Source organism: Oncorhynchus mykiss, chromosome 11, assembly GCF_013265735.2.
Source record: "Oncorhynchus mykiss isolate Arlee chromosome 11, USDA_OmykA_1.1, whole genome shotgun sequence".
NCBI classification, from domain to species: Eukaryota; Metazoa; Chordata; class Actinopteri; order Salmoniformes; family Salmonidae; genus Oncorhynchus; species Oncorhynchus mykiss.
This window is the reverse complement of record NC_048575.1, coordinates 52,254,520-52,278,498: the sequence shown is the minus strand read 5'-3', so window position 1 is coordinate 52,278,498 and position 23,979 is coordinate 52,254,520. Positions and strand designations below refer to the sequence as shown.

Genomic DNA, 23,979 nt, shown 5'->3' with positions numbered 1-23,979 from the left:
GTGAATGAGCAAGTGCACTACCCAAAATCACCTCATTGTCAGCGGGTTAGAGTATGGGGGTGGATTGTGCTAGAGTGAGCGACTGGATTACTGATGCTAGTGTCAGGACTGTTCAGGTGTAGGCGAACCAATGCCTGGAGACTAGCTAGGTTTCCATCCAATTAGTAACACATTTACATGCGACTATTCTAAACTCTGCATAAAGAAAATCTCCACATTTACCCAGCAGTGGTGTATTTCCATTAAACAGACTTGTTGCAGATAAAGGAAATCACAACGTGATGACAGTGCAGACACAATGTATTTTTTTGCTCAAGTTTTCATGTACCTAATAAAAATCTAAAGTTCAATGTGTTTCCATTGCATTTTCAACTCTACCGATCCGTTTGTCACAGAAGCTGTTGTGTTAAATAGCAAATGTGTCTGCTCTGGTCTTGGCAGATGTGCTCTAGCCAACAGCTAACAGATACAGTGCGGGTAGACTAGTCTTCCTGATGAGATTATTATGGAGAATATTTTCGTTTTCTTGAACGGCAGTCATACTACCCTCAATATTTATTGGAAAGCAGCATCAAGCTCATCACCGTGCACTTGCATCACTCTGTGGAGTTCACCATAACTTATTTCATCTGTAGCCTAAAAAACTGCATGGTTTCCCAAGTCTTAGTAAGAGGACCGCACGCCATATCATCGTAAATGTACTTCGATTAGATGGTTATTATATTAATATTTGCGCATAAAGGCGTTTCCACCGCCGCTTCTCGTATAGCGTAATTCATTTTAGACACACAGAGATCCCACTATGTCGAGCGAAGAATTATCTGTCATAATTTATACAATTGTACCGAAACTTCCTGTTTCCATCACAGCTGTCGTGATTTTTCTTTATACAGATACTGTTTTTCCTTCACTCTAATAACTGTGGGTGGAATGTGGCTAATGACACACAGTTTAAGACAATGTGGACACTGATATGACATCTGTCCTTCAAAGAACATCAACTAGCCCAAAAGTTGTATTTTCTCCATCCATTTTAGTTGTAGACCAAAAACTGCACATTTTCATGAAGGCCTATACTGTAGCTGTACAATGGCATGTTTTGTGAGATTGATTGAAAGTGGAGAGCAGATTTTTCAAGGCTAGCTTCATTGTTCAATATTTAGTAATGCAGTTGTCAATAAGATAACAAATAACTAAATGCTATACAGTGGGGCAAAAAAAGTATTTAGTCAGCCACCAATTGTGCAAGTTCTCCACTTAAAAAGATGAGAGAGGCCTGTATAACTTTCATCATAGGTACACTTCAACTATGACAGACAAAATGAGAAAAAAAAAAATCCAGAAAATCACATAGTAGGATTTTTAATGAATGTATTTGCAAATTATGGTGGAAAATAAGTATTTGGTCACCTACAAACTAGCAAGATTTCTGGCTCTCACAGACCTGTAACTTCTTCTTTAAGAGGCTCCTCTGTCCTCCACTCGTTACCTGTATTAATGGCACCTGTTTGAACTTGTTATCAGTATAAAAGACACCTGTCCACAACCTCAAACAGTCACACTCCAAACTCCACTCTGGCCAAGAGCAAAGAGCTGTCAAAGGACACCAGAAACAAAATTGTGGACATGCACCAGGCTGGGAAGACTGAATCTGCAATAGGTAAGCAGCTTGGTTTGAAGAAATCAACTGTGGAAGCAATTATTAGGAAATGGAAGACATACAAGACCACTAATAATCTCCCTCGATCTGGGGCTCCACGCAAGATCTCACCCCGTGGGGTCAAAATGACCACAAGAACGGTGAGCAAAAATCCCAGAACCACACGGGGGGACCTAGTGAATGACCTGCAGAGAGCTGGGACCAAAGTAACAAAGCCTACCATCAGTAACACACTACGCCGGCAGGGACTCAAATCCTGCAGTGCCAGACGTGTCCCCCTGCTTAAGCCAGTACATGTCCAAGCCCGTCTGAAGTTTGCTAGAGAGCATTTGGATGATCCAGAAGAAGATTGGGAGAATGTCATATGGTCAGATGAAACCAAAATATAACTTTTTGGTAAAAATGCAACTTGTCGTGTTTGGAGGACAAAGAATGCTGAGTTGCATCCAACGAACACCATACCTACTGTGAAGCATGGGGGTGGAAACATCATGCATTGGGGCTGTTTTTCTGCAAAGGGACCAGGACGACTGATCCGTGTAAAGGAAAGAATGAATGGGGCCATGTATCTTGAGATTTTGAGTGAAAACCTCCTTCCATCAGCAAGGGCATTGAAGATGAAATGTGGCTGGGCCTTTCAGCATGACAATGATCCCAAACACACCGCCCGGGCAACGAAGGACTGGCTTCGTAAGAAGCATTTCAAGGTTCTGGAGTGGCCTAGCCAGTCTCCAGATCTCAACCCCATAGAAAATCTTTGGAGGGAGTTGAAAGTCTGTGTTGCCCAGCAACAGCCACAAAACATCACTGCTCTAGAGGAGATCTGCATGGAGGAATGGGCCAAAATACCAGCAACAGTGTGTGAAAACCTTGTGAAGACTTACAGATAACGTTTGACCTCTGTCATTGCCAACAAAGGGTATATAACAAAGTATCGAGATAAACTTTTGTTATTGACCAAATACTTATTTTCCACCATAATTTGCAAATAAATTCATTAAAAATCCTACAATGTGATTTTCTGGATTTTTTTTCTCATTTTTGTCTGTCATAGTTGAAGTGTGCCTATGATGAAAATTACAGGCCTCTCTCATCTTTTTAAGTGGGAGAACTTGCACAATTGGTGGCTGACTAAATACTTTTTTGCCCCACTGTACCTGTAGAATCTCAATTAAACCTATTGAAGGGTAGCACCCGCATTGGGGTTTGAACCAGCAACCCCAAAGGTTATAGGGAAAGTGCACTACCTCCTGTGCACTAGACAATTCTCTTGGAAGAGGCCAGTAAATTTTCATACATTGAGGACTGGGCACACAAGTTATACCCAATGCTTACAGATTGAATCCCACTTACAAAAAGACAAGGAACTCTTTAAATATCCCATCACTGCCACCATTGTTGCGATTGACTGGCAACAACCACCACAGTCCAGTGGTTATGCAGTAACTGGGAAAGCTCTATTCCTCTTGTGCCAGAAAGGTCCAGGCTTCTTGGCAGCAGGCATAGTAGCACACGTTACATGTCTACTTCTATTTCACTACATGACCAAAGGTATGTGGACACCTACTCGTCGAACGTCATCCCAAAATCATGGGCATTAATATAGAGTTGGTCCTCTCCTTTGCTGCTATAGCCTCCACTCTTCTGGGAAGGCTTTCCACTAGATGTTGGAACATTGCTGTGGGGACTTGATTCCATTCAGCCACAAGAGCATTAGTGAGGTCGGTCACTGATGTTCGATGGGGTTGAGGTCAGGGTTCTGTGCAGGCCAGTCAAGTTCTTCCACACTGATCTCGACAAACCATTTCTGTATAGACCTCGCTTTGTGCATGGGGCATTGTCATGCTGAAACAGGAAAGGGCCTTCCCCAAACTGTTGCCACAAAGTTGGAGGCACTTAATCATCTAGAATGTCATTGTATGTTGTAGCATTAAGATTTCCCTTCATTGGAACTAAGGGGCAAAGCCCACACAATGAAAAACAGACCCGGACTATTATTCCTCCTCCACCAAACTTTACAGTTGGCACTATGCATTTGGGCATGTAGTGTTCTCCTGGGATCTGCCAAACCCAGAGTCGTCCTGTCGGACTGCCAGATGGTGAAGCGTGATTCATCACTCCAGAGAACACTTTTCCACTGCTCAAGTGTCCAATGGTGATGAGCTTTACACCACTCCAGCCGACACTAGGCATTGCGTATGGGGATCTTAAGCTTGTGTGCAGCTTCTCAGCTATGGAAACCCATTTCATGAAGCTCCCGATGAACAGTTATTGTGCTGAAGTTGCTTCCAGAGGCAGTTTGCAACTCGGTAGCGAGTGTTGCCACCGAGGACAGGCCATTTTAATAATGTTTTACTCGCTGCGCACTTCAGCACTCAGTGGCTGAGCCTTTGTTGCTCCTAGACGTTTCCACTTCATAATAACAGCACTTACAGTTGACCGGGGCAGCGCTAGCAGGGCAGAAATCTTACAAACTGACTTGTTGGAAAGGTGGCATCCTATGATGGTGTCATGTTGAAAGTCACTATTGCCAATGTTTATCTATCGAGATTGCATGGTTGTATGCTCGATTTTATACACCAGCCAGCAACGGGTGTAGCTGAAATAGCCGAATCCACTCATTTGAAGGGGTGTCCACATACTTTTGAATATATAAGTGTATGAATGTGCCTCGTTTAAAACCTTGAACCGGTACGAAATATCTTTAGCTCACACCAACAAAAATGATCATTCTAATGATTTCATACAGTATTATCATTTACCCAAACTAAAATACATATTGATATCTCTATTTGTTTATTTTACAAATTGTAACTCATTTTTGTATTTATAAGCATGCGTAAAATGTGCGTACCGCTAGGATGAGAGGAACACGCGGGCACAGCACAAGGAGGAGGAGTCGACCATCTCCTTGAGCCAAATGCACTCGTCCCTCCTCTCTGCAACAGCCCGTTCCTCTCTTAAACCTTGGCCAAACCCCCGCACCATCTCTCCACTCGGTCTGTTTTTCCATACCGTACAGTCTGAACACACCGGCACGAAATGGATACGGAAGGGAGCCAGAGCAGCCTGTCCTCCACGGACTCCCCTCACGACCCCTGGTAAACCTACCTTCCTCATTCGGCTATACCTAGTCATGAGATTGATACACCTCAGAGACAAACCCTGGAGTTGAGAGAAACTACCTATTTTACTGAGACGGAGAGCGTACTCGCACTTTTTGTGTTGTTGGTCCATGGGCTTCTCATCTTCAAAGAGAGACCGCCCATTCATAGTATTTTTGTGAACAACTAAGTTATTCTCAGGCTTCAATAACGGTGTTATAATTTATATTAAGCGAGTTAAATATTGCTGTAACGGTCGACATTTCTAAATGATTGAACTGCCCTTGTTTACCAAACATCAAAGCTTACATATTACGTAGCCCTGTTTAATGTGCATTTTCACTTACGTGTTATTTCTTGTAGCAAAATGTTCATAGGCGGTCTCAGCTGGCAGACGACACAAGGTGAGCTTTTTCTCCAAACTTTCTCAAACTTTTATCAGCCGTTTATTCTCGTATGTGATTCTCAGTCATGTGTTTTTAAAGTCACAGTGAGAGTAGGAAATAATCATCTGTAGCTATTAGCCTAAATTCTTGTTTTGATTAAAGATTTCTAAAAGTGATGAATGAGTTGTGCTACACTCGCTTGGCATCTAGATAAGTTCAATCAGAGGTCCTTTGCTAAAATCAAAGTCCCTCATTCAACACAGATCAGTAGCCTAGCATACAGGGGGATATAATACAGAATGCCAAGATGGAAATGAATCGATGCTAAAGTAATGAGACAAAACTACAACTGTCCCTAAATCTTTGGCAATAGGCTATTGTTCAAGACAATAATTGAGCACATCGCAGGAAGAAAGATCGTTGCATTCCTTGAGGGATGAGTTTTGTCTTGATTCTGTCATTGGATATTGTATCATTTCTTTTATGCGGTATGCATGTTGATATAACCGAAATATATCCGATTCTGTATAGGCTGTCATGGTCAAATTTAAATATTCCTTATTTTATGTTCTCATTACTGGACATTAACATTGTTGACGTTTGAACCGAATCACAGACTGCGACCATCAGAAAGTTGAACAATGCTGGCTACAATTCTACCGTAGTAGGCTGTAGCGTCACACACCACCTGCTTTATGCAACCGACATACAAAAAAATAGTTTCTCAGTTTGTTGATCTTCTTTCTTTCAGAGGGATTGAAAGAGTACTTTTGCAAGTATGGCGAGGTGAAGGAGTGCATGGTGATGCGGGATCCAGTTACCAAGCGCTCTAGGTGAGGGGGGTGTGCGCGGTGCAGCGCCCTATCAGAAAAGCCCAAGCCCGCTCAAGACACATCACACCAGTTACAACTGCTCGTGATTACACAGGCCTAATTAATTCACATGATTATTATGTGTCCATACTTTCTTTGTGTTTGAATTATTTTACAGTGCCTTCAGAAAGTATTCATACCGCTTGACTTATTCCACGTTTTGTGTTACAGGCTGAGTTTAAAATGGAGCACATAGATTTGTCTCACCCATCTACGCAATATCACATAATGACAAACTGAAAATTGTAAAAAAATAAATACAAAAAAGCACATTTATTGAAAATAAAATACAGATATCTCATTTGGTATTCATACCCCAAATGTTAGACTCACCTTTGTCAGTGATTACAGCGGTGAGTCTTTCTGGGTGTGTCTAAGAGCTTTCCACATCTGGATTGTATAATATTTGCCCATTATTCTTTTTCAAAATTATTTCAGCTCTGTCAAAATGGTTGTTGACCATTGCTAGACAACCATTTTCAGGTCTTGCCATAGATTTTCAAGCATATGTAAGTCAAAACTGTAACTCGGCCACTCAGGAACATTCACTGTCTTCTTGGTAAGCAACTCCAGTCTAGATTTGGCCTTGTGTTTCAGGTTATTGTCTTGCTGAAAGGTGAATTCATCTTCCAGTGTCTGGGGGGGAAAGCAGACTGAACCAGGTTTGATCCCAGGCTTTATCTCAACCGGCTGTGATCGGGAGTCCCATAGGGCAGCGCACAATTGACTCAGCGTTGTCCTGGTTAGGGGAGGGTTTGGCCAGAGTAGGCTGTCATTGTAAATAAGAATTTGTTCTTAACTGACTTGCCTAGTTAAATAAAAAATGAAAAACGCTTTTCCTCTAGGATTTTGCCTGTGCTAAGTTCCATTGCGTTTCTTTTTTATCCTAAAAACTTCCCAGTCCTTAACGATTACAAGTATACCCATAACATGATGCAGCCACCACTATACTTGAAAATATGAAGAGTGGTTCTCAGTAATGTGTTGTATTGCCATAAAAAGGGGTTGAATACTTATTAATCAAGACATTTCAGCGTTTCATGTTTAATTATTTCTAAAAACATAACTGCACTTTGACATTATGGGGTATTAGGCCAGTGACAATCTCAATTTATTCCATTTTAAATTCAGGCTGTAACACAACAAAATGTGTAAAAAGTCAAGGGGTGTGAATACTTTCTGAAAGCACTGTATATGCTGATATTTATTTGCAGGGGTTTTGGATTTGTCACGTTTGTTGACCAGGCCGGTGTGGATTCAGTTTTGGCAGTAACCAGGCATGAGTTGGATTCAAAAACAGTGAGTTATTAATCCACTTCAAGTATTTCTGTAGACTAGAATACTTTTCTAATATTATCACTTCTATTTTTTTACCCAAAAGCCTACTCCAAAACATGTTTTTTGTTCTCAAGAACTAACTAAAACCATATTTCATATGGCTGTAGTAGTTTTATCAATTTTTTAAGTCTTTTAGACATTTTCTACATTTATTTTTTATTTTTGTAAAGTTATGACTTTATCTCTGGGAAATAAGTCAAATGTAAATACAAAATTAAGTAAATGTAGATATATTATTGCCTTTATATGGCACTATTAAAGAGTTGCCATAGCTGCCTTTTAATTTAATCTAGACTACTAAACTATGCTATTAGTAAAATACTTTGCTCTTCCCAATATGATTTGCAAGTGTTCTTTACACATGACACTTAATGGGGTCTAAAAACTACATGTTGAGCCATGGAGTAAAGTTCAGGAATAGACTGGGCTACAGAATGTGCTCTCTCTTTCCCTTACCCCCCCCCCCCCCCCCCCCCCCCCCCCCCACAGTGAAACGGTCAAGAAAGTGTTACACAGTGTCAATTGCCATGGAAACTGGGGGACCCAGACAGGGTTGTGCTCAATTGCACCGTTTCTGCTTCATAGCAAGTGTAAACTCATCGTCAGACGTTCTGCATGCTGTTTTATACTTCAGTTCGCAAGTCATTTGTTCCTAGGGTGAAAATTACCTCCATAACTGTCTTCTTTAAACACATCAATTCATTAACTTGTGCCTCTGCACCCTGAAATTAGTAAGCTACAGGTGTTTATGTAGTTGGGACAAGATAGTGATATTCCCAACATTGTCATCTCGGTGCTATTCAATAGGAAGGGAGTGTCACAACAACCACTACCATATGGAGGGGCATTATGATCCCTTGTAGGAAAACAAAAGAAAATCTCAGAACTCCGTTAGCCAGATCAAAGACATGCACTATTGTTTCGAACAACCTGTTTCTATGTGTACATATGCATGAGGGAGTGTGTATAACTTGCGTTTTTAAAACTCTGGGGGTTGTGTGGTTTTGTTATTAATGAATGTGGGCTGGTTTGGGAACAATGCTGCCTGTTGGTCGTCATAGGGATGGCTGAGTTCCCCCTTACTGGGTGGGAGTGGTGATGGTTGGGGGTAGGTCAGTGTATTGAAATGTGCTGAGGCTCCTTCTTCCCTTTTGTGTTCGGAGAGGTACACCATCTCAACATATCTACCGATATACACAAGGAAAATGAGACTAAAGAGGACACCACTCGAGGGAGGGAGGGAAGGAGAGTCATAGTTAGGGTGGAGAGCTATATGGGAAAGAGAGCGCAAGTAAGACAAAAATAATGGTGCGCAAAAAAGGTCCAGTCACCAGGACCACAAATACAAATTCCATCTAGACACCGTTGCCCTAGAGCACACAAACTATACAGACCTCGGCCTAAACATCAGCGCCACAGGTAACTTCCAGAGAACTATGAACGAGCTAAGAGACAAGGCAATGAAGGCCTTTATGCAATCAAAAGGAACATAAAATTCGACATACCATTTATGATCTGGCTAAAAAAAAGCTTGAATCAGTTATAGAACCCATTGCCCTTTTATGGTTGTGAGGTCTGGGGTCTGCTCATCAACCAAGAATTCACAAAATGACAAACACCAAATTGAGACTGCATGCAGAGTTCTGCAAAAATATCCTCTGTGCAAAACACCAAATAATGCATGCAGAGCAGAATTGGGTTGATACCCGCTAATTATCAAAATTCAGAGAAAAAAAACTGTTAAATTCTACAACCACCTAAAAGGAAGCGATTCCCAAACCTTCCATAACACAGCCATCGCCTACAGAGGGATGAATCTGGAGAAGAGTCCCTTAAGCAAGCTGGTCCTGGGGCTCTGTTCACAAACACGCCCCAGGACAGCAACACAATTACACCCAACCAAATCATGAGAAAACAAATAGATAATTACTTGACACATTGGAAAGAATTAACAAAAAAAAAACTGCAAACTAGAATGTGATTTAGCCCTAAACAGAGAGTACACAGTGGCAGAATACCTGACCACTGTGACTGACCCAAACTTAAGGAAAGCTTTGACTATGTACAGACTCAGTGAGCATTGCTATTGAGAAAGGCCACCGTAGGCAGACGGCTATGTGCATACTGCCCACAAAATTAGGTGGAAACTGTGCTGCACTTCCGAACCCCCTGCCAAATGTATGACCATATTAGAGACACATATTTCCCTCAGATTACACAGATCCACAAAGAATTCAAAAACAAACCTAATTTTGATAAACTCCCATATATACTGGGTGAAATACCACAGTGTGCCATCACAGCAGCCAAATGTGTGACCTGTTGCTACAAGAAAAGGGCAACCAGTGAAGAACAAACACCATTGTAAATACAACCTATATTTATGTTTATTTCTTTTTCTTTTTGTACTTTAACTATTTGCACTTCGTTACAACACCGTATATAGACATATTATGACATTTGAAATGTCTTTATTCTTTTGGAACTTCTGTGAGCGTAATGTTTACTCTTAATTTTGTTTTTCACCCTTGTTTATTATCCACTTCACTTGCTTTGGCAATGTTAACATATGTTTCCCATGCCAATAAAGCCATAAAGCAAGTCATAGGGTGGAGAGCTTTACGGGAGAGACGGAGAGAGTCATAGGGTGGAGAGCTTTACGGGAGAGACGGAGAGAGTCATAGGGTGGAGAGCTTTACGGGAGAGACGGAGAGAGTCATAGGGTGGAGAGCTTTACGGGAGAGACGGAGAGAGTCATAGGGTGGAGAGATTTAAGGGAGAGACGGAGAGAGTCATAGGGTGGAGAGAGAGGTTGGAGGGCTTTATGAGAGAGAGAGAGAGGTTGGAGGGGTTTATGAGAGAGAGGTTGGAGAGGTTTATGAGAGAGAGAGAGAGAGAGAGTGTGATAGGTTGGAGAGCTTTATGGGATAGAGAGAGAGTCATAGGGTGGAGAGCTTTATGGGAGAGAGAGAGAGTCATGGGGTGGAGAGCTTTATGGGAGCGAGAGTCATAGGGTGGAGAGCTTTATGGGAGAGAGAGTCATGGGGTGGAGAGCTTTATGGGAGAGAGAGTCGTGGGGTGGAGAGCTTTATGGGAGAGAGTCATGGGGTGGAGAGCTTTATGGGAGAGAGTCATGGGGTGGAGAGCTTTATGGGAGAGAGAGAGTCATGGGGTGGAGATCTTTATGGGAGAGAGAGAGAGTCATGGGGTGGAGATCTTTATGGGAGAGAGAGAGAGTCATGGGGTGGAGAGCTTTATGGGAGAGAGAGAGAGTCATGGGGTGGAGAGCTTTATGGGAGAGAGAGAGAGTCATGGGGTGGAGAGCTTTATGGGAGAGAGAGAGAGTCATGGGGTGGAGAGCTTTATGGGAGAGAGAGTCATAGGGTGGAGAGCTTTATGAGAGAGAGAGAGTCATAGGGTGGAGAGTCATAGGGTGGAGAGCTTTATTGGAGAGAAAGTCATATGTTGGAGAGCTTTATGGGAGAGAGAGAGGCATAGGGTGGAGAGCTTTATGGGAGAGAGAGTCAATAGGGTGGAGAGCTTTATGGGAGAGAGAGTCAATAGGGTGGAGAGCTTTATGGGAGAGAAAGTCATAGGGTGGAGAGCTTTATGGGAGAGAGTCATAGGGCGGAGAGCTTTATGAGAGAGAGAGAGAGAGTCATAGGGTGGAGAGCTTTATGGGAGAGAGAGAGAGCTAGTCATAGGGTGGAGAGCTTTATGGGAGAGAGAGAGAAAGAGAGTCATAGGGTGGAGAGTTTTATGGGAGAGAGAGTCATAGGGTGGAGAGCTTTATGGGAGAGAGAGTCATAGGGTGGAGAGTCATAGGGTGGAGAGCTTTATGGGAGAGAGAGTCAATAGGGTGGAGAGCTTTATGGGAGAGAGAGTCAATAGGGTGGAGAGCTTTATGGGAGAGAGAGTCAATAGGGTGGAGAGCTTTATGGGAGAGAAAGTCATAGGGTGGAGAGCTTTATGGGAGAGAGTCATAGGGCGGAGAGCTTTATGAGAGAGAGAGAGAGAGAGAGTCATAGGGTGGAGAGCTTTCTGGGAGAGAGAGAGAGCTAGTCATAGGGTGGAGAGCTTTATGGGAGAGAGAGAGAAAGAGAGTCATAGGGTGGAGAGTTTTATGGGAGAGAGAGTCATAGGGTGGAGAGCTTTATGGGAGAGAGAGTCATAGGGTGGAGAGTCATAGGGTGGAGAGCTTTATGGGAGAGAGATTCATAGGGTGGCGAGCTTTATGGGAGAGAGAGAGAGTCATAGGGTGGAGATCTTTATGGGAGAGAGAGAGAGTCATAGGGTGGAGATCTTTATGGGAGAGAGAGAGAGTCATAGGGTGGAGAGCTTTATGGGAGAGAGAGAGAGTCATAGGGTGGAGAGCTTTATGGGAGAGAGAGAGAGTCATTGGGTGGAGAGCTTTATGGGAGAGAGAGAGAGTCATAGGTTGGAGAGCGTTAATGGGAGAGAGAGAGTGTGATAGGTTGGAGAGCTTTATGCGAGAGAGAGTTATAGAGTGGAGAGCTTTATTGGGTGGAGAGCTTTATGGGGGAGAGATTCATAGGGTGGCGCGCTTTATGGGAGAGAGCGAGTCATAGGGTGGAGAGCTTTATGGGAGAGAGTCATAGGTTGGAGAGCTTTATGGGAGAGAGCGAGAGTCATAGGGTGGAGAGCTTTATGAGAGAGAGAGAGTGTGTGTGATAGGTTGGAGAGCTTTATGGGAGAGAGAGAGCGGTTGGAGAGCTTTATGGGAGAGAGAGAGGGGTTGGAGAACTTTATGGGAGAGAGAGAGGTTGGAGAGCTTTATGGGAGAGAGAGAGAGGTTGGATAGCTTTTTGAGAGAGAGAGAGCGAGAGAGTGTGATAGGTTGGAGAGCGTTAATGGGAGAGAGAGTGTGATAGGTTGGAGAGCTTTATGGGAGAGAGAGAGAGGTTGGAGAGCTTTATGGGAGAGAGAGAGAGGTTGGAGAGCTTTATGGGAGAGGGAGAGAGGTTGGAGAGCTTTATGGGAGAGAGAGAGAGGTTGGAGAGCTTTATGGGAGAGAGAGAGAGTCATAGGGTGGAGAGCTTTATGGGAGAGAGAGAGAGTCATAGGCTGGAGAGCTTTATGGGAGAGAGTCATAGGGTGGAGAGCTTTATGGGAGAGAGCGAGAGTCATAGGGTGGAGAGCTTTATGAGAGAGAGAGAGAGAGAGTGTGTGATAGGTTGGAGAGCTTTATGGGGGAGAGAGAGGTTGGAGAGCTTTATGGGAGAGAGAGAGGGGTTGGAGAGCTTTATGGGAGAGAGAGAGAGGTTGGAGAGCTTTATGGGAGAGCGAGGTTGGAGAGCTTTATGGGAGAGAGAGAGAGGTTGGATAGCTTTTTGAGAGAGAGAGAGCGAGAGAGTGTGATAGGTTGGAGAGCGTTAATGGGAGAGAGAGTGTGATAGGTTGGAGAGCTTTATGGGAGAGAGAGAGGTTGGAGAGCTTTATGGGAGAGAGAGAGAGGTTGGAGAGCTTTATGGGAGAGAGAGAGAGGTTGGAGAGCTTTATGGGAGAGAGAGAGAGGTTGGAGAGCTTTATGGGAGAGAGAGAGAGGTTGGATATCTTTTTGAGAGATTGAGAGCGAGAGAGTGTGATAGGTTGGAGAGCGTTAATGGGAGAGAGAGAGTGTGATAGGTTGGAGAGCGTTAATGGGAGAGAGAGAGTGTGATAGGTTGGAGAGCTTTATTGGGTGGAGAGCTTTATGGGGGAGAGATTCATAGGGTGGCGCGCTTTATGGGAGAGAGAGAGTCATAGGGTGGAGAGCTTTATGGGAGAGAGTCATAGGGTGGAGAGCTTTATGGGAGAGAGCGAGAGTCATAGGGTGGAGAGCTTTACGAGAGAGAGAGAGTGTGTGTGATAGGTTGGAGAGCTTTATGGGAGAGAGATAGGTTGGAGAGCTTTATGGGAGAGAGAGAGGGGTTGGAGAGCTTTATGGGAGAGAGAGAGGGGTTGGAGAGCTTTATGGGAGAGAGAGAGGGGTTGGAGAGCTTTATGGGAGAGAGAGAGAGTTTGGAGAGCTTTATGGGAGAGAGAGAGAGGTTGGAAAGCTTTTTGAGAGAGAGAGAGCGAGAGAGTGTGATAGGTTGGAGAGCTTTATGGGAGAGAGAGAGAGTCATAGGGTGGAGAGCTTTATGGGAGAGAGTCATAGGGTGGAGAGCTTTATGGGAGAGAGAGAGAGTCATAGGGTGGAGAGCTTTATGAGAGAGAGAGAGAGAGTGTGTGATAGGTTGGAGAGCTTTATGGGGGAGAGAGAGGTTGGAGAGCTTTATGGGAGAGAGAGAGAGGTTGGAGAGCTTTATGGGAAAGAGAGGTTGGAGAGCTTTATGGGAGAGAGAGAGAGGTTGGAGAGCTTTATGGGAGAGAATAGCTTTTTGAGAGAGAGAGAGAGCGAGAGAGTGTGATAGGTTGGAGAGAGCTAATGGGAGAGAGAGTGTGATAGGTTGGAGAGCTTTATGGGAGAGAGAGAGTCATAGGGTGGAGAGCTTTATGGGAGAGAGTCATAGGTTGGAGAGCTTTATGGGAGAGAGAGAGAGGTTGGAGAGCTTTATGGGAGAGAGAGAGAGGTTGGAGAGCTTTATGGGAGAGAGAGAGAGGTTGGAGAGCTTTATGGGAGAGAGAGATAGGTTGGAGAGCTTAATGGGAGAGAGAGAGAGGTTGGAGAGCTTAATGGGAGAGAGAGAGAGGTTGGAGAGCTTTATGGGAGAGAGAGAGAGGTTGGAGAGCTTTATGGGAGAGAGAGAGGTTGGAGAGCTTTTTGAGAGAGAGTGTGATAGGTTGGAGAGCGTTAATGGGAGAGAGAGTCATAGAGTGGAGAGCTTTATTGGGTGGAGAGCTTTATGGGGGAGAGATTCATAGGGTGGCGAGCTTTATGGGAGAGAGATTCATAGGGTGGTGAGCTTTATGGGAGAGAGATTCATAGGGTGGAGAGCTTTATGGGAGAGAGAGAGAGTCATAGGGTGGTCAGCTTTATGGGAGAGAGAGAGAGTCATAGGTTGGAGAGCTTTCAGAGAGAGAGAGAGAGTCATAGGGTGGAGAGCTTTATGAGAGAGAGAGAGGTTGGAGAGCTTAATGGGAGAGAGAGAGAGAGAGGTTGGATAGCTTTTTGAGAGAGAGAGAAAGAGAGAGTGTGATAGGTTGGAGAGCTTTATGGGAGAGAGAGAGAGTCATAGGGTGGAGAGCTTTATAGGAGAGAGATTCATAGGGTGGAGAGCTTTATGAGAAAGAGTCATAGGGTGGAGAGCTTTATGAGAGAGAGAGAGGTTGGAGAGCTTAATGGGAGAGAGAGAGAGAGAGGTTGGATAGCTTTATGAGAGAGATAGAAAGAGAGTGTGATAGGTTGGAGAGCTTTATGGGAGAGAGAGTCAGGGTGGAGAGCTTTATGGGAGAGAGAGTCATAGGGTGGAGAGCTTTATGGGAGAGAGTCATAGGTTGGAGAGCTTTATGGGATAGAGTCATAGGGTGGAGAGCTTTATGGGAGAGAAAGTCATATGTTGGAGAGCTTTATGGGAGAGAGAGAGTCATAGGGTGGAGAGCTTTATGGGAGAGAGAGTCATAGGGTGGAGAGATTTATGGGAGAGAGAGAGAGTCAGGGTGGAGAGCTTTATGGGAGAGAGAGTCATAGGGTGGAGAGCTTTATGGGAGAGAGAGTCATAGGGTGGAGAGATTTATGGGAGAGAGAGAGAGTCAGGGTGGAGAGCTTTATGGGAGAGAGAGTCATAGGGCGGAGAGCTTTATGAGAGAGAGAGGGAGAGAGAGTCATAGGGTGGAGAGCTTTATGGGAGAGAGAGAGAGTGATTCATAGGGTGGAGAGCTTTATGGGTGAGAGAGCTAGTCATAGGGTGGAGAGCTTTATGGGAGAGAGAGAGAAAGAGAGTCATAGGGTGGAGAGTTTTATGGGAGAGAGAGTCATAGGGTGGTGAGCTTTATGTTAGAGAGAGTCATAGGGTGGAGAGTCATAGGGTGGAGAGCTTTATGGGAGAGAGATTCATAGGGTGGCGAGCTTTATGGGAGAGAGAGAGTCATAGGGTGGAGAGCTTTATGGCAGAGAGCGAGAGTCATAGGGTGGAGAGCTTTATGAGAGAGAGACAGAGTGTGTGATAGGTTGGAGAGCTTTATGGGAGAGAGATAGATTGGAGAGCTTTATGGGAGAGAGAGAGGTTGGAGAGCTTTATGGGAGAGAGAGAGGTTGGAGAGCTTTATGGGAGAGAGAGAGGGGTTGGAGAGCTTTATGGGAGAGAGAGAGAGGTTGGAGAGCTTTATGGGAGAGAGAGAGAGGTTGGAGAGCTTTATGGGAGAGAGAGAGAGGTTGGAGAGCTTTATGGGAGAGAGAGAGAGGTTGGAGAACTTTTTGAGAGCGAGAGAGAGCGAGAGAGTGTGATAGGTTGGAGTGCGTTAATGGGAGAGAGAGAGTGTGATAGGGTGGAGAGCTTTATTGGGTGAAGAGCTTTATGGGGGAGAGATTCATAGGGTGGCGAGCTTCATGGGAGAGAGAGAGAGTCATAGGGTGGAGAGCTTTATGGGAGAGAGAGAGAGAGAGTCATAGGGTGGAGAGCTTTATGGGAGAGAGAGTGTGTGATAGGTTGGAGAGCTTTATGGGAGAGAGAGTCATAGGGTGGAGAGCTTTATGGGAGAGAGAGGGTCATAGGTTGGAGAGCTTTATGGGAGAGAGAGAGAGTCATAGGGTGGAGAGCTTTATGGGAGAGAGAGGGTCATAGGGTGGAGAGCTTTATGGGAGAGAGAGAGGGTCATAGGGTGGAGAGCTTTATGGGAGAGAGAGAGAGTCATAGGGTGGAGAGCTTTATGGGAGAGAGTAAGAGTCATAGGGTGGAGAGCTTTATGGGAGAGAGAGTGATAGGTTGGAGAGCTTTATGGGAGAGAGAGTCATAGGGTGGAGAGCTTTATGGGAGAGAGAGTCATAGGGTGGAGAGCTTTATGGGAGAGAGAGAGATTCATAGGGTGGAGAGCTTTATGGGAGAGAGAGTCATAGGGTGGAGAGCTTTATGAGAGAGAGAGAGAGAGAGTGTGTGATAGGTTGGAGAGCTTTATGGGGGAGAGAGAGGTTGGAGAGCTTTATGGGAGAGAGAGAGGGGTTGGAGAGCTTTATGGGAGAGAGAGAGAGGTTGGAGAGCTTTATGGGAGAGCGAGGTTGGAGAGCTTTATGGGAGAGAGAGAGAGGTTGGATAGCTTTTTGAGAGAGAGAGAGCGAGAGAGTGTGATAGGTTGGAGAGCGTTAATGGGAGAGAGAGTGTGATAGGTTGGAGAGCTTTATGGGAGAGAGAGAGGTTGGAGAGCTTTATGGGAGAGAGAGAGAGGTTGGAGAGCTTTATGGGAGAGAGAGAGAGGTTGGAGAGCTTTATGGGAGAGAGAGAGAGGTTGGAGAGCTTTATGGGAGAGAGAGAGAGGTTGGATATCTTTTTGAGAGATTGAGAGCGAGAGAGTGTGATAGGTTGGAGAGCGTTAATGGGAGAGAGAGAGTGTGATAGGTTGGAGAGCGTTAATGGGAGAGAGAGAGTGTGATAGGTTGGAGAGCTTTATTGGGTGGAGAGCTTTATGGGGGAGAGATTCATAGGGTGGCGCGCTTTATGGGAGAGAGAGAGTCATAGGGTGGAGAGCTTTATGGGAGAGAGTCATAGGGTGGAGAGCTTTATGGGAGAGAGCGAGAGTCATAGGGTGGAGAGCTTTACGAGAGAGAGAGAGTGTGTGTGATAGGTTGGAGAGCTTTATGGGAGAGAGATAGGTTGGAGAGCTTTATGGGAGAGAGAGAGGGGTTGGAGAGCTTTATGGGAGAGAGAGAGGGGTTGGAGAGCTTTATGGGAGAGAGAGAGGGGTTGGAGAGCTTTATGGGAGAGAGAGAGAGTTTGGAGAGCTTTATGGGAGAGAGAGAGAGGTTGGAAAGCTTTTTGAGAGAGAGAGAGCGAGAGAGTGTGATAGGTTGGAGAGCTTTATGGGAGAGAGAGAGAGTCATAGGGTGGAGAGCTTTATGGGAGAGAGTCATAGGGTGGAGAGCTTTATGGGAGAGAGAGAGAGTCATAGGGTGGAGAGCTTTATGAGAGAGAGAGAGAGAGTGTGTGATAGGTTGGAGAGCTTTATGGGGGAGAGAGAGGTTGGAGAGCTTTATGGGAGAGAGAGAGAGGTTGGAGAGCTTTATGGGAAAGAGAGGTTGGAGAGCTTTATGGGAGAGAGAGAGAGGTTGGAGAGCTTTATGGGAGAGAATAGCTTTTTGAGAGAGAGAGAGAGCGAGAGAGTGTGATAGGTTGGAGAGAGCTAATGGGAGAGAGAGTGTGATAGGTTGGAGAGCTTTATGGGAGAGAGAGAGTCATAGGGTGGAGAGCTTTATGGGAGAGAGTCATAGGTTGGAGAGCTTTATGGGAGAGAGAGAGAGGTTGGAGAGCTTTATGGGAGAGAGAGAGAGGTTGGAGAGCTTTATGGGAGAGAGAGAGAGGTTGGAGAGCTTTATGGGAGAGAGAGATAGGTTGGAGAGCTTAATGGGAGAGAGAGAGAGGTTGGAGAGCTTAATGGGAGAGAGAGAGAGGTTGGAGAGCTTTATGGGAGAGAGAGAGAGGTTGGAGAGCTTTATGGGAGAGAGAGAGGTTGGAGAGCTTTTTGAGAGAGAGTGTGATAGGTTGGAGAGCGTTAATGGGAGAGAGAGTCATAGAGTGGAGAGCTTTATTGGGTGGAGAGCTTTATGGGGGAGAGATTCATAGGGTGGCGAGCTTTATGGGAGAGAGATTCATAGGGTGGTGAGCTTTATGGGAGAGAGATTCATAGGGTGGAGAGCTTTATGGGAGAGAGAGAGAGTCATAGGGTGGTCAGCTTTATGGGAGAGAGAGAGAGTCATAGGTTGGAGAGCTTTCAGAGAGAGAGAGAGAGTCATAGGGTGGAGAGCTTTATGAGAGAGAGAGAGGTTGGAGAGCTTAATGGGAGAGAGAGAGAGAGAGGTTGGATAGCTTTTTGAGAGAGAGAGAAAGAGAGAGTGTGATAGGTTGGAGAGCTTTATGGGAGAGAGAGAGAGTCATAGGGTGGAGAGCTTTATAGGAGAGAGATTCATAGGGTGGAGAGCTTTATGAGAAAGAGTCATAGGGTGGAGAGCTTTATGAGAGAGAGAGAGGTTGGAGAGCTTAATGGGAGAGAGAGAGAGAGAGGTTGGATAGCTTTATGAGAGAGATAGAAAGAGAGTGTGATAGGTTGGAGAGCTTTATGGGAGAGAGAGTCAGGGTGGAGAGCTTTATGGGAGAGAGAGTCATAGGGTGGAGAGCTTTATGGGAGAGAGTCATAGGTTGGAGAGCTTTATGGGATAGAGTCATAGGGTGGAGAGCTTTATGGGAGAGAAAGTCATATGTTGGAGAGCTTTATGGGAGAGAGAGAGTCATAGGGTGGAGAGCTTTATGGGAGAGAGAGTCATAGGGTGGAGAGATTTATGGGAGAGAGAGAGAGTCAGGGTGGAGAGCTTTATGGGAGAGAGAGTCATAGGGTGGAGAGCTTTATGGGAGAGAGAGTCATAGGGTGGAGAGATTTATGGGAGAGAGAGAGAGTCAGGGTGGAGAGCTTTATGGGAGAGAGAGTCATAGGGCGGAGAGCTTTATGAGAGAGAGAGGGAGAGAGAGTCATAGGGTGGAGAGCTTTATGGGAGAGAGAGAGAGTGATTCATAGGGTGGAGAGCTTTATGGGTGAGAGAGCTAGTCATAGGGTGGAGAGCTTTATGGGAGAGAGAGAGAAAGAGAGTCATAGGGTGGAGAGTTTTATGGGAGAGAGAGTCATAGGGTGGTGAGCTTTATGTTAGAGAGAGTCATAGGGTGGAGAGTCATAGGGTGGAGAGCTTTATGGGAGAGAGATTCATAGGGTGGCGAGCTTTATGGGAGAGAGAGAGTCATAGGGTGGAGAGCTTTATGGCAGAGAGCGAGAGTCATAGGGTGGAGAGCTTTATGAGAGAGAGACAGAGTGTGTGATAGGTTGGAGAGCTTTATGGGAGAGAGATAGATTGGAGAGCTTTATGGGAGAGAGAGAGGTTGGAGAGCTTTATGGGAGAGAGAGAGGTTGGAGAGCTTTATGGGAGAGAGAGAGGGGTTGGAGAGCTTTATGGGAGAGAGAGAGAGGTTGGAGAGCTTTATGGGAGAGAGAGAGAGGTTGGAGAGCTTTATGGGAGAGAGAGAGAGGTTGGAGAGCTTTATGGGAGAGAGAGAGAGGTTGGAGAACTTTTTGAGAGCGAGAGAGAGCGAGAGAGTGTGATAGGTTGGAGTGCGTTAATGGGAGAGAGAGAGTGTGATAGGGTGGAGAGCTTTATTGGGTGAAGAGCTTTATGGGGGAGAGATTCATAGGGTGGCGAGCTTCATGGGAGAGAGAGAGAGTCATAGGGTGGAGAGCTTTATGGGAGAGAGAGAGAGAGAGTCATAGGGTGGAGAGCTTTATGGGAGAGAGAGTGTGTGATAGGTTGGAGAGCTTTATGGGAGAGAGAGTCATAGGGTGGAGAGCTTTATGGGAGAGAGAGGGTCATAGGTTGGAGAGCTTTATGGGAGAGAGAGAGAGTCATAGGGTGGAGAGCTTTATGGGAGAGAGAGGGTCATAGGGTGGAGAGCTTTATGGGAGAGAGAGAGGGTCATAGGGTGGAGAGCTTTATGGGAGAGAGAGAGAGTCATAGGGTGGAGAGCTTTATGGGAGAGAGTAAGAGTCATAGGGTGGAGAGCTTTATGGGAGAGAGAGTGATAGGTTGGAGAGCTTTATGGGAGAGAGAGTCATAGGGTGGAGAGCTTTATGGGAGAGAGAGTCATAGGGTGGAGAGCTTTATGGGAGAGAGAGAGATTCATAGGGTGGAGAGCTTTATGGGAGAGAGAGAGAGAGTCATAGGGTGGAGAGCTTAATGGGAGAGAGAGAGTCATAGGGTGGAGAGCTTTATGGGAGAGAGAGTCATAGGGTGGAGAGCTTTATGGGAGAGAGAGAGCGAGAGAGTCATAGGGTGGAGTGTCATAGGGTGGAGAGCTTTATGGGAGAGAAAGTTATAGGTTGGAGAGCTGTATGGGAGAGAGAGAGTCATAGGGTGGAGAGCTTTATGGGAGAGAGAGAGAGAGAGTCATAGGGTGGAGAGTCATAGGGTGGAGAGCTTTATGGGAGAGAGAGAGTCATAGGGTGGAGAGCTTTATGGGAGAGAGAGAGAGAGAGTCATAGGGTGGAGAGTCATAGGGTGGAGAGCTTTATGGGAGAGAGAGAGAGAGTCATAGGGTGGAGAGCTTTATGGGAGAGAGAGAGTCATAGGGTGGAGAGCTTTATGGGAGAGAGAGAGAGAGGGAGAGAGTCATAGGGTGGAGAGTCATAGGGTGGAGAGCTTTATGGGAGAGAGAGAGAGAGTCATAGGGTGGAGAGTCATAGGGTGGAGAGCTTTATGGGAGAGAGAGAGTCATAGGGTGGAGAGCTTTATGGGAGAGAGAGAGAGTCATAGGGTGGAGAGTCATAGGGTGGAGAGCTTTATGGGAGAGAGAGAGTCATAGGGTGGAGAGCTTTATGGGAGAGAGAGTCATAGGGTGGAGAGATTTATGGGAGAGAGAGAGAGTCAGGGTGGAGAGCTTTATGGGAGAGAGAGTCATAGGGTGGAGAGCTTTATGGGAGAGAGTCATAGGGTGGAGAGATTTATGGGAGAGAGAGAGAGTCAGGGTGGAGAGCTTTATGGGAGAGAGAGTCATAGGGCGGAGAGCTTTATGAGAGAGAGAGGGAGAGAGAGTCATAGGGTGGAGAGCTTTATGGGAGAGAGAGAGAGTGATTCATAGGGTGGAGAGCTTTATGGGTGAGAGAGCTAGTCATAGGGTGGAGAGCTTTATGGGAGAGAGAGAGAAAGAGAGTCATAGGGTGGAGAGTTTTATGGGAGAGAGAGTCATAGGGTGGAGAGCTTTATGTTAGAGAGAGTCATAGGGTGGAGAGTCATAGGGTGGAGAGCTTTATGGGAGAGAGATTCATAGGGTGGCGAGCTTTATGGGAGAGAGAGAGTCATAGGGTGGAGAGCTTTATGGCAGAGAGCGAGAGTCATAGGGTGGAGAGCTTTATGAGAGAGAGACAGAGTGTGTGATAGGTTGGAGAGCTTTATGGGAGAGAGATAGGTTGGAGAGCTTTATGGGAGAGAGAGAGGTTGGAGAGCTTTATGGGAGAGAGAGAGGTTGGAGAGCTTTATGGGAGAGAGAGAGAGAGGTTGGAGAGCTTTATGGGAGAGAGAGAGAGGTTGGAGAGCTTTATGGGAGAGAGAGAGAGGTTGGAGAGCTTTATGGGAGAGAGAGAGAGGTTGGAGAGCTTTATGGGAGAGAGAGAGAGGTTGGAGAGCTTTTTGAGAGCGAGAGAGAGCGAGAGAGTGTGATAGGTTGGAGTGCGTTAATGGGAGAGAGAGAGTGTGATAGGGTGGAGAGCTTTATTGGGTGAAGAGCTTTATGGGGGAGAGATTCATAGGGTGGCGAGCTTCATGGGAGAGAGATTCATAGGGTGGAGAGCTTTATGGGAGAGAGAGAGAGTCATAGGGTGGAGAGCTTTATGGGAGAGAGAGAGAGAGAGTCATAGGGTGGAGAGCTTTATGGGAGAGAGAGTGTGTGATAGGTTGGAGAGCTTTATGGGAGAGAGAGTCATAGGGTGGAGAGCTTTATGGGAGAGAGAGGGTCATAGGTTGGAGAGCTTTATGGGAGAGAGAGAGAGTCATAGGGTGGAGAGCTTTATGGGAGAGAGAGGGTCATAGGGTGGAGAGCTTTATGGGAGAGAGAGAGGGTCATAGGGTGGAGAGCTTTATGGGAGAGAGAGAGAGTCATAGGGTGGAGAGCTTTATGGGAGAGAGTAAGAGTCATAGGGTGGAGAGCTTTATGGGAGAGAGAGTGATAGGTTGGAGAGCTTTATGGGAGAGAGAGTCATAGGGTGGAGAGCTTTATGGGAGAGAGAGTCATAGGGTGGAGAGCTTTATGGGAGAGAGAGAGATTCATAGGGTGGAGAGCTTTATGGGAGAGAGAGAGAGAGTCATAGGGTGGAGAGCTTAATGGGAGAGAGAGAGTCATAGGGTGGAGAGCTTTATGGGAGAGAGAGTCATAGGGTGGAGAGCTTTATGGGAGAGAGAGAGCGAGAGAGTCATAGGGTGGAGTGTCATAGGGTGGAGAGCTTTATGGGAGAGAAAGTTATAGGTTGGAGAGCTGTATGGGAGAGAGAGAGTCATAGGGTGGAGAGCTTTATGGGAGAGAGAGAGAGAGAGTCATAGGGTGGAGAGTCATAGGGTGGAGAGCTTTATGGGAGAGAGAGAGTCATAGGGTGGAGAGCTTTATGGGAGAGAGAGAGAGAGAGTCATAGGGTGGAGAGTCATAGGGTGGAGAGCTTTATGGGAGAGAGAGAGAGAGTCATAGGGTGGAGAGCTTTATGGGAGAGAGAGAGTCATAGGGTGGAGAGCTTTATGGGAGAGAGAGAGAGAGGGAGAGAGTCATAGGGTGGAGAGTCATAGGGTGGAGAGCTTTATGGGAGAGAGAGAGAGAGAGTCATAGGGTGGAGAGTCATAGGGTGGAGAGCTTTATGGGAGAGAGAGAGTCATAGGGTGGAGAGCTTTATGGGAGAGAGAGAGAGAGAGTCATAGGGTGGAGAGTCATAGGGTGGAGAGCTTTATGGGAGAGAGAGAGTCATAGGGTGGAGAGTCATAGGGTGGAGAGCTTTATGGGAGAGAGAGAGTCATAGGGTGGAGAGCTTTATGGGAGAGAGAGAGAGAGAGTCATAGGGTGGAGAGCTTTATGGGAAAGAGAGTGTGTGATAGGTTAGAGAGTCATAGGGTGGAGAGCTTTATGGGAGAGAGAGAGTCATAGGGTGGAGAGCTTTATGGGAGAGAGAGAGAGAGAGAGTCATAGGGTGGAGAGTCATAGGGTGGAGAGCTTTATGGGAGAGAGAGAGTCATAGGGTGGAGAGCTTTATGGGAGAGAGAGTCAATAGGTTGGAGAGCTTTATTGGAGAGAGAGTCATAGGGTGGAGAGCTTTATGGGAGAGAGAGTCAATAGGGTGGAGAGCTTTATGGGAGAGAGTCATAGGGTGGAGAGCTTTATGGGGGAGAGTCATAGGGTGGAGAGCTTTATGGGAGAGAGAGTCATAGGTTGGAGAGCTTTATTGGAGAGAGAGAGAGAGTCATAGGGTGGAGAGCTTTATGGGAGAGAGAGAGAGAGAGTCATAGGGTGGAGAGCTTTATGGGAGAGAGAGAGAGTCATAGGGTGGAGAGCTTTATGGGGGAGAGTCATAGGTTGGAGAGCTTTATGGGGGAGAGAGTCATAGGGTGGAGAGATTTATGGGAGAGAGAGAGTCATAGGGTGGAGAGCTTTATGGGAGAGAGAGAGAGAGTCATAGGGTGGAGAGTCATAGGGTGGAGAGCTTTATGGGAGAGAGAGAGAGAGAGTCATAGGGTGGAGAGCTTTATGGGAGAGAGAGGGTCATAGGGTGGAGAGCTTTATGGGAGAGAGAGTCAATAGGGTGTAGAGCTTTATTCGAGAGAGAGTCATAGGGTGGAGAGCTTTATGGGAGAGAGAGTCAATAGGGTGGAGAGTTTTATGGGAGAGAGTCATAGGGTGGAGAGCTTTATGGGGGAGAGTCATAGGGTGGAGAGCTTTATGGGAGAGAGAGTCATAGGT

General features: G+C 45.9%; 1 protein-coding gene across 4 annotated transcripts in view; it reads left to right on the top strand.

Annotated features, from left to right (window-relative positions):
• The first annotated feature begins 4,513 nt into the window (after positions 1 to 4,513).
• msi1b (musashi RNA binding protein 1b) overlaps positions 4,514 to 23,979 on the top strand; it is a 43,475-nt gene continuing 24,009 nt past the window's right edge. For 2 of the 4 annotated variants that reach the window (XM_021621308.2, XM_021621306.2), the window contains exons 1-4: positions 4,514 to 4,761; positions 5,128 to 5,168; positions 5,902 to 5,983; positions 7,237 to 7,321. In XM_021621308.2, the coding sequence (XP_021476983.1) occupies positions 4,703 to 4,761; positions 5,128 to 5,168; positions 5,902 to 5,983; positions 7,237 to 7,321 (267 nt within the window). In that variant the 5' untranslated portion in view covers positions 4,514 to 4,702. The remainder of the gene's footprint in view (positions 4,762 to 5,127; positions 5,169 to 5,901; positions 5,984 to 7,236; positions 7,322 to 23,979) is intronic. The other 2 variants (XM_021621307.2, XM_021621305.2) reach the window with 1 other exon arrangement.